A 19,400-nucleotide genomic window follows, 5' to 3' on the forward strand; every position below is an offset into this window, starting at 1 on the left:
ATCAACTGAAGGGGTGAGAATGAAATAATCCAAAGCCACACTTTTAACAAAAATTGTTTTGTGCGAGTGCATTTATTACACATATGAAGGGTACACGGGAAAAACGATCAAGGTCCATCAAAAATCGAAATTGAGTTAATAATGTTATCTTATAGTGGAAAGGAAGTACTATCATGTGGTCTAGCTAGTAATAAGAAATCATCGTTCTTGACATTCCACTACGTCAATTTCTATTAAATACACACATAACAAAGTATTAAGTGCTTAAACTTTAAAATTCGTTTTTTTCGAAACTTTCTAAAATGGACCTTGATCGTTATTCCCGTGTACCCTCATATGGGAAAGCTACTAATAAAATATTGTAATAATTACTCAACAAATGACATAGCCTAAGGACTCTAAACCTTTGTAAACGTTTGTCTGTGTATGCATTTACATTGTATGTGTGTGTATGTGTGTGTATGTATAAATGCATTCATTAGATTAACGTTTATAATATTATAACTTGTAATTTTGTAATTTCTGTGATCATAACACTTAATCTGAGGACTTCGTAAAACTCTATTTCAACGTTATTTAGTGAAAAAAAATCGTCGATATATGGGTAGACTAAGAATCGAACTCGCTCTTTTCTACACAACACGCAGAGAGCTTAGCGTCTGAGCTATTGCAACGTCACGAAAGCTTTCCTTTCTGTGCGGAGTGTCGATCTAGTCGTGAAGGTCCATTGTCGATTTAACTACACGATTTACGTATATTTTTATCTTTTATTTACGTAATATTATCATATTTTTTGCAGTTTTTGAAGTGAATTCCGGAACGATGCTAGTAACAAACCAAATAGCTTGAATCTAAGTAACTCAATATTCGTTATCTTGTGTATCAGTGCTCTGGTTTCTGATCATGCGCATGTCTTACATCTGAGACTTAGGAATATTCAATTGTCTCATTCCTTTTCAGGGAAACTGTACGTTAGTTTTTCAGATATTTCAGAGCGTCTTAACTGGAATGAAACAGTGGTTTTGTAGTTAATTTCGACTATGTATAAATACAATTCAACGAGTTTCACTGAACACATTATTTTTGTTTCATTGTCAATTGGCAGGTTTCGGCCAATATGTTGTACTTCCAACGGACATATTCTGTCTGTTAAAGTTTACTAAGTATTAAATGGATCCATTAGTTTATTCATGCTTCCGCTGCATTTCCTCCTGGTATTTCGCAGTATTGTAACATCGGAGAAAAATGGCTCTCTCAATGTGGGTGTTGAAAGAAGATTCATTTCCTACATATTTTTTATGATTAACGTTGTTGTTGTTGTTGTTGTTTCAGTGTTCAGCAGCATACGTCGACCAGTGCGTACTTGCAGCATGGACAATATGGCATTCAGGAAATGTTCAGCCACGATCGACGATTCATCAACCGGGAATTCACAAGCAATGAAAGGTCGACTGTGACCATCGTGGAACTGCCTCCAGAGGTGAGTACAAACACATTCAGCAGTAAATTTAGTGACTGAAGAAGGAAATGTGAGTTGCGAAACGAAGGATACATTGGACGGGATACACGTACACTTCGTTCATCGCTACGGGGTAACGGTTAGCATTTCTGAGCGTGAAACGAGCGGGTTCTGTTTCAAATCTTTGTTGGTATAAGATACCTGGTTGAGTTTTCTTCCGAATTTTTCTCCCAACTCAGTAAGAGCAAATGTTTGGTACCTTTCAGCACTGGGCCCTGGACTTATTTCGCCGGCGCTATCACCTTCATCTCATTCAGACGCTAGATACTCATATCAGTTTATAAAGCATCGTAAAATAACCAATTAAGAAATACGCTTGGTTCGCTCATCATATCCTGTAATAGTTGAAAAGGAAATCGATTTCAGATGCAATGATCTCAGTCAAGAAGCAATGCATAATAAAATCAGTGATATTGACAGAGTTATCAGCTCCGACAATATTATAAATACCAGCACCTTTTTATTTATTTACTCATTCAAACATATTGTCCCACATCTTTCATATTACAGACGTGGACAAATTATTAGACTAAAACGTTTTCTTGGAAACATAATATATTTTTTTTTATCCAATGCCACCAGGTTGTCTTTTTCGACGTTTCTGGTCGTCTCTCCTGGCTGTGGCTTAATTGTAACCCACTTCTGAGGTTGGGGCGCCTGGAAGGCGGAGTTACATTACCCCGATGATGTGATAGGATGATTATGATAATGTAACATAATGTAACATAATATAATATAATTCGTCATATCAACTATCAGTATAATTCACAGAGTCTCTATTGTTGTAAATATGATTGTTTGCATCTTGTGGTATATTTTTCCAATGGTTAAGCACATTTTTTCTGGCTATGTTGGTACTACTGATGTTTTAATTATATACTGCAGAAGATATTCTCCCATGGCCTTCAAGAATACCGGACATGAACAAAATTGAAAATCTGTGATCTATGCTGAAGAAGAAAGTGAACAAAAAGAAGCTTACAACAAAACATGGACTCATTTAAGCACTGTCTGATAACTGGCCAGATGATGCTGATATTCAAAGAAAGTGTCAAACTTTGGTTTCCTGCATCCCTGACAAAATCAACGTGTTAATAAGGAATAAGGGAATGTTCACAAAATATTAGTAACCTCAAGACTCAATTTTCTGTTCATTATATCTGTTCAAAACACATTTTTGTTCATTATTTCTACCGATAAATACAGCTTTGTTGCACATATAATTAATTTAGTGTAATAATTTGTCCACGTCTGTAATTCTGCAAATTGAAAATAGGGCCTAATACAAAATAGTTCCGATGAGTAAACCTTTACAGTTTCTAAACTATATTCACGGTTAATGCGTAATTGAAATGATAATTATTAATGAATAACATTAACCCTTTCATTCACTGCATCCTCTACAGAAGACAGCAACTTCAATGCCGCATCATGGACAATGAGTTGTTGAGAGCGAGTCCTCTCATATGGACAATTCATGCCTGGAAATCCAGGCATCATGCTGTAAAAATGAGACTGTGGGCAATTCACAAGAACCTAAAAGGAATAAACAAAAAACGATTAGACTTTTCCAAACAAAAACATAATTCGTGACTGAAAGGGTTAATTAAAATTGAAATATAATAGTGGCTTTCTATTAGCGAGATGAATATTGCAAGAGAGAGCGTAAGAGTTCGGTTCTCATTGGCGTGTTTTCAAAAATGTTTCAGTACTTTCCATCTCTTTACTAGCCTATATAATTTTTTATTCCATACTGCATCCATCTTCTTTTAATTTTATGTTTGCACATTCCTTCAAGCACTGCTTTTCTTCATTCTTCATTTCATATTCCATAGTTTCTTTCGTTTTTGGTGCTAGCTTCATTTCTATATTAGTTGTCACTGTTTCTTCTAAATTTGCGCGTTCGTTTATAATTTCCTTTATTTCTCTCTTCGTCTGACAATTTTATTTTTATTCATTTCTTTTCATTCCTCGTTTTTTTCATTTATTTCATATTTCCTTCCACTGTTGTTTCATTATTTATGTATTCCTCTCTTTATCTCTCTATATACGAGGGGGTAGGGCATGGGATGTGAAATGCTATTGCATGTAGGACGCTTGGGTGGGCCCAATGTACTACTTGGAATGGAGTGGCGTGCAGGCCCTTAGGCTCTCTGTCTGTCTGCCTGTCTGTCTGTCTCTGTCTATCCATCCATCCATCCATCCATCCACTTATCTATATATCTACCTATCTCTCTGTCTGTCTGTCTGTCTGTCTACCTAACTACCTACCTATCTATTCATTTATCCATTCATTTACTCGTTTATTTATTCAGTTGCGATCTTCCTCTCTTACATTAATTCCTAATTTTAATTGCCTTCATTTCATGCCGCCTTATTTCCCTTCTTTCCTCATTTTATATAATTTTTATGTTTGAATAAATTGTTTTTATCTTCCGTCTCTCCAATCCAATTCTTCTTCCGTAGTATTATTTCATTTAAATTATTTTATCTTGTCTTTCTTTCCTTCCCTGTGGATTTCTTTCTATAATTTCCCTTTCTTCATTTCTTCTTGTATTTTCTTGATTATTTCATTTTATATCGTTTCTTTTCTCTTAAAATTTTCCTTCTTTTGTTCCTTTCTGTAGTCGTTTTTCATTTCTTTGAATTCTATTTTCACATGCTTTTTTCTAAATTAACTTATGTATTATTTCTCCCTTTGTAACATTTTAATTATTGTCCTTTTATATTGCCCCGTCTTGCTCGCTTAACATACCTATACACTTGATACACATACGCGAATTGAAACCGAACGTAACGGAATAAGAATTATTTGGAATAAATTTCCATAACTGGAATATTTTACCCGGGTACTCGGTCACTTTAAATGGGAAATATACGCCACTAGGCAAATATATTTACTCATTCCTTTATTGCCAGTTAACTTGTTAATTATTTCCTAATGACAAGTTCATTACGTTCATATAATGTTTAATGCTATGAGTCAGATTATAACGCATCATTCTTAGTTGCGCGCCGATGGAACTCGAGTGTAGAAGGAACTGTTGTATGTTAAAAGCATTAAGCTGTTTACTGCCGATATAGCTAATGATTCAGAGTATGTCACGGCGTATGCAGACTCATCCATGCTCAGCTACTGTACAGGAGGTAAACCGATATTGATATTGGTAATTTTTAATTGATACACAAATATTTTCATTCAGCATTCCATTTTCTGTTTCTTGATAATTTGTGTGCGTTCAGTGTCGAATTTTGCTAAGTATTTGGGTGCATCATGTCTGCTTGTCTTAAATAAAATTATTGGTCTGGAAGGAAAAAAAAAACGTTTAACGAATGAAGACTACCTAAAAAGACAGACGTAACAACAATAAGGGAAGGAAGTATATTTTGGAAATAAGAATGTTAGTCGTTATAGTATATTTTACTAAATGTAAAATTTATTTTGAAACTAAATTGCATATACATATCTACAGGGTTGTTTCCGATCTCTGATAACGAATTTGAATGACGTCATGTGCGTCAGGAGTCGCACGACAGCTGAACTGTGGAGTGAGGTGACAGATCAGTAGTGAGTGATCTCATAGTCAGAGTGCACGGCCACTCTCAGCAGAAATTCCCAAGAAAATCGAGCCTTTTTGGGAGGGGTACATTACGACCCTTTCCAATGCCAAGTACAGTTAAATGAAAATAAAAGAAGCCTGCAATAAACGAGGTTTCGTTATTTCCAAGAAAGACATCATTTGTGTACTTAATAAGATTGGTAAAGCTCGAATGGAATTAATTTGTATCATCTCGTGGGGTGCGGCGACTTATGACGGGGGTGGATTTGCTTGCTTTTTCCACTCTGGAATTAATCCCATCCGAGCTTTGCCAGTCTTAATTACCCACAAGATGCCTTTCTTGGAAATAACTAAACCACGTGTTTTGCAGGCTTCTATGATTTTCACTTAACTGTACTTGGCATCGGGAAGAGTTGTTATGTACCCCTCCCAAAAAGGCATTGCTACTGTGATACATCGTGCACTCTGATTATGAAATCACTCACTACTGGTCTGTCACCTCTCGCCGCAATTCAGCTGTCGATGTGATTCTTGACGTACATGACGCCATTCAAATTCGTTGTCAGAGATCGGAAACAACCCTGTATAATTAATTAGGCTCTAAATTTCTCTTGTAATATTCAGATAAATTGACAAGTGCATAGTTAATTCTCTTTTTACATTATAAATATTGCTTTCAAAGTTCTTCATTGTTAACGCAATGGACAAGCAAGTTAAGCGTAGTCATTTGTATAAAAAGCTTTAATGACCTAAAATGTATTTCCATATTGTTCTTCAATTAAAGACGTGACTTAGAATGAACCGCAAGTCGTGTAATTAATTTCAGGGGGTTAATTTCTGCGATATTTCAGGCAGAAAAGTGAAATACAGTTTTGCTCGTTGTTTGCCTGTTTTAAGAAAAATGTTTTAAATGAAACGTTTACAAAAGTATTTTAAGAAAAATGTTGACAAAATAGCCAATATTCTCAGTTAATTTAAGGAAGCAGTTTATTCTGTTAATGAGTGATTGAACGAAATTTATAAATAATTACCCTTACAAAACTATTTCAATAACCTCATATTATCACATAAAATTGTAAGACTGAAAATATTGAGAAAAATTCGTTGGAGAGATTTAGAGGAAATGGAAAATTTGTAATATTTCTAGACAAGTAGTATTTATTAACTCTTACAAGCCTAATTATTTAATTTTTTATGCACCATTCGCAAACGCATGGATTCGTAGTTACTAAATGAACAAAATATGTACAGTAGAATTTTACGAAGAAGGACATATTAGCATATTTAAAACCACTTCTTCGGCACCAGATATGCTTGAAACGTGTATTTAGCAAAGAACTGAACAGCTTCTTATTTGTTTATGCTGATGATGGAGATGCTACATAGACTTGTCTACTTCACATTGGATATTCCTACATCTATGACCATTAAAAATTCCGAAAATTTCGAACTCCAATGTGGATTTTATATAATATATGCCACCGATGTAGCTAAGTCGGCTAAGGCGCTTGCCTGCCGCTCCAGAGTTGCGCGCGGGCGCGGTTTCTATTCCTGCTTGGACTGATTATCTGGTTGGGTTTTTCCGAGGTTTTCCCCAACAGTAAGGCAAATGTCAGGTAATCTATGGCGAATCCTCGGCCTCATCTCGCCAATTACCATCTCGCTATCACCAATTTCATCGTCGCTAAATAACCTCGTAGTTGATACAGCGTCGTTAAATAACAAGCATTTTTAATATATTCTTCAAGATATGTGAAGAACATGTTTATTTAGTATTGATATTTATGGTGAAGTGGATTTTACTAAGTACAGAGCTTTCAATCTATGAATGCCAGTTTCAAAACATTACCGTAAGAGATAATGAGAATATAATTATTCAAAAGTTTTCTTTTGTTTCCTGCTGTATGAAATTTAAATGAGAATTTTCGAGAAAAGAATTTAAATATTTTCACAAAAATGCACGTTCTCAGCAGCTCTGATACAAAAGAGTAGTTCTGGTCGTGCTATCTGCCCATGTGTACGGCGATTTCTTCAAATACTATTGGATGAATTTTGTTCATTCTGACTACCCAACAATCAATTTATTTAGGTATGCTGCATAATATGAAATGTAGTAATTTATAGTGAAATTTAATGAATCTTCATTTCAGATCTAAAACAAAGGCAATTTTTAAAGCTGTTTGTGCTTCTTTTCATGCTTACCTTGGAAGTGCAGAAATTGAAAGTTAGGTGAGGTAAGGGGTTTCTTATTGGTTCCTTACCTTTACTATAAATTTCAAACTTGTTGTCTCTTACTTGAGCATGGTCCTATCTGTGACACTACTGGAGGGTTCGGAATTTCGTTCATACCTAGTGAAATCACATAAATTTTAAAAAAATGTCTAGGATTCCAATTTTGTTAATAATTTTATTTCGAAATTAATGAACTTTTTATTGCCACCTGCCATTAATATTTTAGCAGTTATTAGTAATGAAATTTCGAATTTATGATCAAAATTAATTTATCACATTTCTGCAAATACCTGAAGATAGAAACATTTTTCACCAGTCATTTGAGAAATCAGGAAAACTGGTTTAATTTGAACTAAAAATATACATTTTCGTAAATAATATTTATATTTCAAATACGAAAATTTTAAATAAATTTTATGGCAGTCTTCTCCTTTTTTCAATAAAAATAGGTAAAAAAGTAACTTCGTATCACTTCTACAATTTTAATATTGTAAAATTCAGAGTCGCCAGTCGAAAAAGATTCAGTTGCCTAGAAACAAAGCCCGCAATCTCCACTTTGTAAAACTTTACAGTATAAGCAAAAAACTATTAGAGTTGTTCACGGAACGAAAATTGAACAGTAACTATTTCCTATATGTAAATTTAACACCAGGGAATCAATTTTAAATAACAATATGACAAAGCTGTTCATTTGGAGATTGCTGTTTTTGCATGTGGATTTTGCTGTCTTTGAATCTCAGATGAGGAAGATTGCCAGGTTTGTGACAGAGTTCTAAATTTATTTCTAGGCTTGAAATTTAAATTTGGATTACAGAAATAACATGCAGAGTATTACAGTCATAAAAGGGTATTATTCTGTTATAAATATGTATATTTTATTTTTAATAGCCATTCAGTAGAACATTTTGAATTACTTCCGTTCAGAAATAGAAATATGCTCATCTAAATTCTGTGTAGAAGAAATGTCAGTTTTTTCAGTGTGGAATTCGTTGTATTAAATTATTAAATACAAAATAATGGAAAAACTTTAACCGCTATTATATGAACGTCTGTTTTCTTAATTATTGCTGTATTGAACTGTGCCGTCGATTTGTAGCGCTCATATTTTAGAGCGATTTATGTAGTCTGCGAATTTTACATCCCACAACTCTGGGCAATACTCACACGTTTGTATCAGCTCCTTTGTTTCCTCTTTAAACAAAAAAATTGTAGAAGACATTTTTATGTGCTTGTGAAGCGTTCAAAATCTGCCAGAAACTGCCGTGACTGGATGTAAAAGCTTCCCACACCTGCAGTATGACACCAGTCACAGCAACACGAATGAATTCTGTGAGGGTTGCTCCCATCGACATCTACGCCGGGGACCTTACACGTAGACAGCCTCTTGCAGACGAATCACCAGTGTACTGTTACATTTTCGAGGGCTATTCATAAAGTAACTTCCGTTTACTTTTTACAAACCTGTGAATGACGTTACAGAATTGGGTTACAATAAGTTTGAAAGTATACACTCTAGTTTATTTTTCCACATAGTTTTCAGTCACATTGAGACACTTGTCGTAGCGTTTGACGAGCTTTGAAATTCCGCAGTCGTAGAATTCGGCCGCCTGCGACTGAAGCCAACATACGACGCTGGTTTTCAACTCTTCGTCATCGTCAAAGCGCTTCGAGCCAAGCCACGTCTTCATGTGCATGAAGAGATGATAATCGCTAGGCGCCAAATCTGGATTATAGGGAGACTAATCCAATACCTTCCAGTTCAACTCTTGCAGTTTGGTCGCATTACGACGCGCTGTATGCGGCCGGGCGTTGTCATGCAGGAAAATCACCGCACAGCTCAAGATACCACGACGTTCGTTTTGAATGGCCTCATTTCAAGTTTGTTAGTGTGTTACAGTAACGCTCAGCGTTAATTGTGACATTCGTCTCCAAGAACTCCACTAGCAAAATTCCTTTTCTGTCCCAGAAGACAGTTGCCATGAGTTTCCTCGTGGAAAGTGTTTGACGACACTTTGTGGGGTTTTTCGGGGAGTGAGTATGGCCCCACTGCATTGATTAATGCTTTGTTTCTGCATTCACATACCACACCCAAGTCTCATCTCCTGTCGCAATCTGATCGAGAAAAGCATCACCTTCTCTTTCGTAACGCTCAAGAAAGGACAGTACTGCTCCCATCCGCTGAGCCTTTTGTTCCTCAGAAAGGAGCTTAGGCACCCATCTGGCAGAAAGTTTCCGGTAGCCCAAATCTTCGGTAATCACTTTGTACAGGAGAGTACGACTAATCTGTGGAAAATCCTCACTAAGCTTCGACATGGTGAACCTACGGTTTGCTCTAACCCTTTCTTCAACCAAACGAATCAGATCTGCATTCGCGATACTCGGTCGACCACTTCTCTCTTCATCATAGACATTGGTTCACCCATTTTTTAACATATGGCACCACCTTCACTCATTACGTCTGGCCCATAAATTTCACAAAGTTGGCTATGGATTTCACTAGCTTTACAGTTTTTGGCCACAAGAAATCTTATTACAGAACGTACCTCAGACCTTGCGGGACTTGCGATTGCAGCACGCATTTTGACAGCACGTGGCTCAGAGAGGAACAAAGACACGACCTTGACTCTACCGCTGTTCGACGCGTACTATTCAAGGTACACTCCACCGCAAGAGCGGCGCCACTGCCCCTGTTGTTACGCACGCTATATGAAAACGGAAGTTACTTTAAGAATAACAAGAATCTGCATGCAAAGTGAATGCCGACAGATGCAGTAGGTACGCAGTGACAAGTAACCGAACTTTGCTCTCTGTACTCTCAATTCATCTGTTGGGATTCACGAAATACGTTATTGAACACTGACATATTTGCCCTGGCATTTGTGTAAGAAATTTTATTCTTTCTGATGTAGCAAAATGAAGGAAATGTGCCAGTCGCAGAGACAATTTATCCTGCGACGATACCATCACATTCTGAAGGCAGCTTCGAGGAGTATCCAGTAACAAGTACTCCTTATCCCAGTGTGGTTAATGAGGAACAACGCTATCGGTAAGAAAAGTACACAAATATTCCGTTTTGAGTTAACGAACAAAATATTTACCATAATCAACGGGAATTTAGGACCTAGATACAATAACAGCGTAAGTAGATTTAAGTTATTTTGAGAAATTGAAAGACAACGTTTTAATTTTGAATAACTGAACACTGAACACTAGTGTGAGGTTAAATGTTACACAAATAGTTTCCAACAATCAGATAAGGCATTTTTAAAGTTTATACTTGAATATCTTGGATCCTTTGAAGGATATAAATAATTAAATTTTCTTAACATACGCTGTTATTGCATGGAAAGCACAAATATTATTTAAATACAAGTTTTGACTAATTTATCAGATGAACATGAATGCACTGTGATTGGAAAACAAGTTTGGATGATTCTTTGTATTAATTAACGTATGATTCATTAACGTTTTTACTTCTCTCGTCACTTTTATGCACTGTTCTCACACATGTCTCGCTAGTAGGCGCCATTCACGCTGTATCCAAGATATCGATTTTGTTCCGTGCAATAAGAGCGTAGCACATGGCAACCATTTCTGTAAACTCCTGATCTCTAGGTTCTGCGTACGGAATTAAGAAGAAATTTATCAGAGAGCATAAGTTTTAAGGATTTTGAAAACGATGCTTATGCAATAACAGCGTGAGTAGACTTACGCTGTTATTGTATCCAGGTCCTCAGTTATCTCCTAGATCATATATACCCAGATAGCTCGGCCTTATAGGCTTTGACAGTAACAACTTTGTCAGGTTTACTATGCTGCCATCTAGTTATTACATAAGGAGTCACGTCATAATTCCAATTTGAATTGCATTAGCGACTGTACTGCCATCTCGTGTTCCTTTACAGCGGACGGGTAGCGATCCTGGCGGTTATTCTCTTCAAAGTGCTGCCTATTTTAACATAAGGATGAGATATCTGTTACATATATGATCTAGGGTTATCTTCAATAAGAAATTGAAGACACTTGCATACTTGTTGAACTCATTTTGAACAAATATTGTACAGTTTACGACATTGGCAGTATTTCTGTTTCGATATCAATAATTTGTTTGTATTCATATAGTTCATAACATCGGATAACTTTTACAAGTAGACTTGTAAGAGAGAAATCGCATGTGATATGCAAAGTGAATTATTATGTAAATGTATATGTATGTACACACATGATGATTGACCCCGAAATATTGTTCTTCGTTTAATATTTCAAGTATGACAACAATGTGGAAGAGGGGAAAAGAGTTTTAAGGCTGGTCCACAATAAACCGGGAACGGAAACTACAACGAGACCGATAACGGAAATATTGTTAAAATGTAATTTAAATGTGAGCATTCACAATTAACGAGAAGCTTACCGGAGCCCGGGAACGGGAATATGAAAGTTAATTGTGAATGTTCACATTTAAATACACTTATTTTAACTATTTCCGTTCTCGTTCTCGTTGTCGTTACCGTTCTCGCTTTATTGTAGACCAGCCTTTACACTAGCACTGACTAGCGTTGCGGTCTATTGACAAGTCCTTAACTAAATATTAAAAGTTAAAATCGGGCTATTTCATTACAATGTAGATCATAGTGTTTAGGTCTTTTTTTTAAGAACTGCTGGTTAATTTCCATCGCTTCATTAGAATATTTAGCTGATATATTGGCTTCCATTTGTAGGGAAGTAGACAGAAAATAATATCTAGGACATTCCGCCATTACGTTGTCAATGCAAAAGCAGTGAAATATATAACACAGTTTGATACATCGAAATTTTCGTCATGAGAATTACATTCCTGACTCAAACAATAAAATTACATTTTTCGATTCAGCTAATTGTAAAATTTCCGTGTTATGAAGTTATGTTTATTGCATCAACTTAACACTATTTAATAAGTTCATTACTCACACAGGGTGTTATATATTTGTAACTCATTACACTTCCGTTTATTAATCTCACATTGATGGTATGTAACTTGCTCACCAGACATGCCGGATTCTCACCAAAAGAACCTTGTTTCGAACTCTGACACACCTGTTAAGTTTGTTGTGCACAAACTAGTTTTAGTTAGTCTTACTCCATATTCTCTTCCACATTCCATTTTCATTTTAACGTGAAAAGTTTATGACCTTTACATTCGAGAAATCTGATCAAATATTCTGTTATTACCGTGTCGTCATCCAAGTACGTCACATTACGCAAGCGAAAAGAATCTCACTGTTCCGCTCAGGCTGGGAATATTAGCTATAAATATAAATCTTAACGAAAAATTCAAATTCATTTTGATTTAATAAAGTAAAATATTAATCTGCATTTAATGGTGTTGATTAATAAATACGGGGAATATAAAGACATAATTAATTTAGCACAGTCTAATTATGAATTACGTAATCGTGGCCTGTAACTAACTTGCATTCGATTTCCGACTGTGTAACTAATTGCAGTAAGTGTAATAGCTCCCATTTAAACCAATTCCCCACAACTTTTTTGGAAATCAGTTGCATGCAATCGATTGCCTAGTGTAATAGAGTTCTAAAAGTTGCATTTTTTAAATAATGCATTGAAGAAGTCTGAAGAAATTCGATTATCAAACAAAATCGTAAGATCAGGAGTAGCAGAAGAAGGTAAAGATAAAAAGGTCGATGATTCGTTTGTAACATATTGTGTGTTGGATTACAGGCGTGAGGAAAATGCAGCCGTTTGCAAAACACAAAATGAAGCCGAGGATCTTGACAGAGTTCAGTACACCGAACACATGGAAGAGATGGAGGTAATACGTTCATATTTTTCACTGTCTCTTCTTCTTCTTCTTCTTCTTCTTCTGCTTCTTCGCCGTCTCTAATTGTTTTGTATATCGCTTTGTTGATTTTTTATTTTCTCGTCTTCTGTCCCACGGTTCATTTTTTAACCCATTAAGGACCAAAAATGTTTTTTTTTTTAATTTACAAGTTGCAACTTTGAATTTATGTTGTGGAATACATACAAACCAGTTGCATTGCAGTTACATTGCTGAGAAAAATGTTTGGACTCATTTACGGATCCATCTTCATTTGAGCGCTGCCAGCGGGTTATAATAATATTTTTATGACAAATACTATCATAGTTTTGAACATGCATTTATTATAGTACAACTAATGAGCAAGACACTTATAGAACAACAATGCAATATTTTAATGGTCTTTTGTGCAAGTTGAAGCTACAGACTGTCCATTTTACTTATTTCTGAGATGAAATACAGGAAAACACTGAATCACAATGTAGTGTTACATTTCACACAATATGTGCGGGACTTCCATTTACAACCTTCCCTCTCATATCATCTCTGTTGATCTCTCTTGCTAAGGAAGTGACGTTTAACATCGTATCACATGCTTGATCGCTGCCCTCCTCACTTTTCGAATTATTTTACATGATGAGATAGACGGTGTTTTCGACTTAAACATGCTACCATGGTAACCGTGCAGTTATAAAGAAACATGGCTGACCAGAGTCCATTTACCGTCGAACAAAGATCAATGACAGTGGTTTGGCTTCATGAAAGAAGTCATACCGGCGAAGTAGATTTACTAGCATGAGAAAGAACTCCTGCGGGACAAAATTCTGGCACACTGGCGTCGCTGATATAACCTCGGCAGTTGCGAGCGTCATTAAATAAACCGTAATTTAAATTTTCATATCGGCGACACCGTGGAAACAGTGAAGACGTCATTTCGTGACCGTTTTGGTGTGGAACCGCCAAGGAAAGCAACAATGTTGGGATGGGAAAAACGTGCATTCGCAATACTTCGCATTGCAAGTGCACCGTTACCTTAATACGTCCTTTCCCAACCGATGGATTGGAAGAGGATCTGCAGATGATCAAGCTCCTTTTGTTTGACCTCACAACACCTGATAATATTCTCTGGGTGTTCATCAAGGACGAAGTGCGAAATCACCGCTATAACACAACAGCACAATTACGATCAGGTGTGGAAGATGCCTTCAACAAAGTGGCCGTTGATTATGTCAGCGAAACATCTGCCAGGACATGGCGCAGAATTCAGCTATGCTATGAAAATGAATGTCTTCATACCGATGTCTTGGATCGTTAAACTGTCAGGTACATGTCCATATCAGTCAACCAATTAATCAATCAAGCAGTCAACCAATCAATCAACCATACCCATCGTAGTATCGTAATACATGGGGTACGCCCACTTTGTGACCTCGTGTGTGAAATGAAATTACAATAAATTACAGGAATGTGTTAAAATGTTGCAAAAAGAAGAGAGAGAGAGATAGGAAATTGCCAGAATGAGATGCATATTTGACGCAGATATTGCTAAGTCTTACAGTACTTAAAATACATACAGACATGCCGGTGAATATGTTTGTTCTGAGATATGGAAATACTACGGCAGTTGAGTCTATCAGTGATTAGTGTGTAATATAAAGGCCGCGTCAGCATATGACAATTTAGGACCTTTTCATCGACAATTCCATTAAAACAGTGGGTCATGTTTTCAGCTTAAAAATCCTAAAACTTTAAGTGAGCAAATAATAAAAATGCTCTATTTCACGATAAAACTGGACACGTCACTCGTCCATCGTGATGCATTTAAAATGTTCAATCATGTATCAACTTTTGTAGAAAGGTGAAAAGATTAGATACACTTGGCGCCAATTCCAGTGTGATCATCAGATTTTAGATCAAAATGTTCAAATACTATTTTCAAACGTGCCTGGTAACCTTAACAAAACAAATCTGGCAAGAAACATAAAAGCCTTCTACGAAACTTAAAAAGAGAGACATAATATCAATAGTGGAGTAAAATAGATTTAGCAAATGAGAATTTTTATGGTTACCTAGGTTAGGCCTACACTAAATGTAACATAATATATTTTTAAAATAAATTCTATATATTAAGCCCTAATTTTTTATACTTTTGAAATCAATTGATACCGGTAAGTGTATAGACAGTTTTCTTCTTACAGAATAAATAATAATATATTTAATATTCTTTATCGTTAATTCGATGGACAATAAATTAGGCATATTCATTCGAATAGAAAACATTAAATCTTAATATGGATCTCCAAACTGTTTCCCAATTGGAGGCATAATTCGGTGTGAACCGTGGGCCATGTCATTAATTTCAGGGGTTTAATTTGTGACATATTTCTGACAGAAGAGTTAAATGCAATTTTGCTGGTAAAATACTGTTGTTTTTATTATCATTATTGTTGTTGTTTTATTACTGTTTTTATTACTATTACTATTATTACTGTTATTACTATTACTGTTATTACTGTTACTCTTATTATTGTTATTGTTATTATATTATTATTATTATTATTATTATTATTATTATTATTATTATTATAGTCTCTCTGCACAGTGAATGCCCATTGCCCACACACGCAGAGGGTGGGTAGTGACAAATATCTCAATTTTGCTCTAAGAAACCTACTTATAATTTATGTGTTATGACAGTGGTTCCCAACCGGTGTGTCGCGCAGCCCCATGGAGTGTGCGTGAAATTTTGTAATTGAAAAATAAATTTTATGCCATCCAGAATCTCTCTTTATAACGCATTTTTTTTATTTACAACAAAGTCTTTGATATGGTACACTTTATTTTGAGACAGACTTTACCAATGAAACGTGAACACCTGCAACAATGTTCAGTTTAATTTTTCTGTCTGGCGATAATTCGAATAAAAGTGAACACCTCCAACAATGCTTAGTAATTCGTTTATTCTTCTCACTTAGTAATAAACGGAGTTTAGAATCGTCCAAACATATTGGTCAGTTTCAGTACATAGTACACGTGTGAGTGGGTAATAGTGCGACTATTTTATCGAAAGTGTTTTATTTAGATTTTATCATAGACAGATTTTTAATTCGATAAAGCCAATCTGAATCAAGTTCTGGATCAGATGACAGCAGTGCTATTTCAAATAATGTGAGAAAAAATTCCCTGCCTTTCGTTAATATAGTGATGAATATTTGCAATATGGTTTTACGTGGCGTGAAGATGAATATAAACAAAATCCCGAGTGTTTTATATACGGAAATGTTTATCAAATCAGTCAATGGTGCCGAATAAACTAAAACTACATTTAGAACTGGCGTTTGCAACGTCATACTTATGTGAATCAGCATTTTCTAGCATAAAAATTGTGAAATCTAAACAAAGGAACAGACTGCTGCATCTTTCAGTTGATCTATCTGTTGGCCTGTCAACCATAAGATCACGTATAGAGAAACTCTGTGCAATCCACAAAGCGCAGACTTCACATTAATTCAAATAGCAGAGTTTTCAAAAACGATAATAAAAATCTATTATCCGACATCCAGTATAAATAGGTTGGGATTTTTGACACATACCTTTGTTTTTTTCTAATGTCAATCAAGTTGCTGCTTGTGTGTGTGGTTTATTAAGAATGTTCGATTGCGTGTTAACATCGATCTACCTAGAACACTGGATGTCCGACCGACACTACATAGAAGTTATCAGTGATTATTTTCTCGCGGTACGCGCTGTAACGGCGTTCCGGCACTTTTTGTTGCATTCATCATGAAACCGAAATATGTGTGAATATCTACGTTTTTAGTATAATTTTTCTTTGAATTCCGCTTAGACCTTGAAAGTCTTAGTTGGACGAAAACGAGGATAAAGTTCACACCTGTGGAGTAACGGTTAGCGCGTCTGGCCGCGAAACCAGGTGGCCCGAGTTCGATTCCCGGTCGGGGCAAGTTACCTGGTTGAGATTTTTCCCGGGGTTTTCCCTCAACCCAATATGAGCAACGGCTGGGTAACTTTCGGTGCTGGACCCCGGACTCATTTCACCGGTATTATCACCTTCATTTCCTTCAGACGCTAAATAACCTAAGATGTTGATAAAGCGTAGTAAAGTAACCTATTAAAAAAATGAGGGTAAAAACGACAAAATTCCCGTGCAGTGAACAGTAATCATCGCTCCATCCGCTAAAAATATTCTACACAGAGTTCCATCATCTTTTTTTCCAGAAGAAAATAACTGGTTGTTATTATATCATTATTAATAAAAACAAATAAGTGTGTCGCGATATCGTGGGCTTCAGTCAAGTGTGTCGTCAGTCAAAAAATGTTGGGAACCATTGTGTTATGATACGAAACGCACAATTGAAGGGTTCAGAACCATAGTGGGCTAAGCGCCATACACTAAAACTGTAGATAAGAAGGGTTAAAATGAAGTTATTGCCATAATTCAATGGAAAAATATAGCACGTAATAAAAAGTATACACATTCAAACTAAATGATATGTCACTCTTCATTAAACTATGGTATTCACTTAACTTTAACCCTCGTTTTCTCCGTTTTTAATAAATGGCGCTTGGCCCACTATGCTCTGAACCCTTCAATTGTGAAAGTTGTTGAATACTAGTATACTTTATTATCCCCTCATGTTTGTGTATCAAATTTTCTTCTTCCTGTTGTAGGAATCTCAAAGTGATGTGCCGATCGATCTGTCAACTCGTCCAAAGGCCACCGCATCAAATTCTCAAGTTGCAATCACAATATCTGCACCAAGTGCGACATATACATCCTCCACATATCCCGGAGACATCGACCAGGAACAGAACAATGTGTAAGAAAAGTGCATCAGTATTCTGTTTCGAGTTAACCAATAAAATATTTTCCATAAACGACAGGAATTAATTTCAATAAGTAATTGCACATACATATTAATTAAATTAATTTTGAACTATTGTTCTACAGTTTGTGACATTGAGGGTATTTCTGTTTATATTTTTTTTTTCTATTCACTTAAATCTGAAATTCGGAGACCTTTTACAACCAGACGTATAAGAATAAAGAAGAATTGATTTACAAACTTAAATACGATGAAAATTATTTCTTTATATCTGTGTGTGCGTGTATATCTGTATGTGTTTATACGTATTCATTTAAAAAGGTTATTCTTTAAGATATTGAAACAAATAAGTTTAATACAATTTTTCTCGATTTTGCTTTCTTTTCGAGAAAAAAAAAATGCATTATACGAAACATTTCATAGCCACCGGCATAGCTCAGTCTGTTGAGACGCTTGCCTGCCGATCAGAAATTACGTTCGGGCATGGGTTCGATTCCCACTAGGGCGAACAACTGATTGGGTTTTTCCGAGGTTTTCCCCAACCGTAAGGCGGAAGTCAGGTACTCCATGGCGAATCCTCGGCCTCATCTCGCCAGATACCATCTCGCTATCACCAATTTCATTGACGTTAAATAATCTAGTAGTTGATACAGCGTCGTTAAGTAACCAACTAAAACAAATCATTCCAAAGCGTGTTTTGTGAAAACCACTGATTTAATTCCCATTGTGCTCACAAGCAAACGTTCTGATAGGGGCAGATAAAAAAGTTAATGTTTTTTCTCCCACCATGTTAATAATGTCAAAAGAAGTGCTTATACAAATTTTGGCCACTCGACCGCAATTACGAGGCCGTCCACAAAGTGATTTTCCCTGGGGCCGTGTATAGGAAAAAGCACAATTGCATGGAAATATTTATTGAAACAGATACAGCAATTGTTGCGCTATTTGTCAACATATCCCCCACTGGAATTAAGACATTTGTCATACCATGGGATCAATTTTTGTGTCGTAGAAGTCAGTTGCCTCAGATCGGAACCAGCGTTTGACTATGTCTGCACCTCTCTCTGTCGATCCCATGATATGAGAAATGTCTCAATTCCGATGAAAAATATGTTGAAAAATAGCTCAACAATTGCTGTGCCTGTTCGAATAAATTTGTCCAATGAAATTGTGTTTTCTTTCTGTTAACGGCCCCTGGCGAACTTAATTTTTACGGCGGTCGAGTGGCCAAAATTTGTATAAGCACTTTTTTGACATTATTAACATGGTGGAAGAAAAAAAATTAACTTTCTTACCTGTCCCCATCAGAACGTTTGCTTGTCAGTAAATTTAAGAGAGCAGTGTATTGTGACCATAAGTGATTGAAAAAAAAATAGTTTTGTCCTTTAAATGTGCAGAAAATTAATCCGAACAAACGTAACATTTCTAAA

At 35.9% G+C, this 19,400-nt stretch overlaps 1 protein-coding gene across 1 annotated transcript; it reads left to right on the forward strand.

Moving 5' to 3' along the window:
* The first annotated feature begins 1,337 nt into the window (after positions 1-1,337).
* Positions 1,338-18,043, forward strand: LOC138707310 (uncharacterized). The gene is made up of 4 exons (XM_069836619.1): positions 1,338-1,480; positions 10,221-10,357; positions 13,030-13,120; positions 17,816-18,043. The coding sequence occupies exons 1-4, from the start codon at positions 1,394-1,396 to the stop codon at positions 17,966-17,968; spliced, it is 468 nt and encodes a 155-aa protein (XP_069692720.1). The 5' UTR covers positions 1,338-1,393; the 3' UTR covers positions 17,969-18,043.
* Positions 18,044-19,400: the final 1,357 nt, after the last annotated feature.

Source organism: Periplaneta americana, chromosome 10 (genome assembly GCF_040183065.1).
Source record: "Periplaneta americana isolate PAMFEO1 chromosome 10, P.americana_PAMFEO1_priV1, whole genome shotgun sequence".
Taxonomy (NCBI): Eukaryota; Metazoa; Arthropoda; class Insecta; order Blattodea; family Blattidae; genus Periplaneta; species Periplaneta americana.

Excerpts from the sequence above, each read along its gene's own strand:
- LOC138707310 (XM_069836619.1), top strand. The coding sequence starts at position 1,394 with ATGTTCAGCCACGATCGACGATTCATCAACCGGGAATTCACAAGCAAT. Across the intron at positions 1,481-10,220 it reads TCGTGGAACTGCCTCCAGAG|CAAAATGAAGGAAATGTGCC; the intron begins GTGAGTACAAAC and ends TTTCTGATGTAG. Across the intron at positions 13,121-17,815 it reads AACACATGGAAGAGATGGAG|GAATCTCAAAGTGATGTGCC; the intron begins GTAATACGTTCA and ends TTCCTGTTGTAG.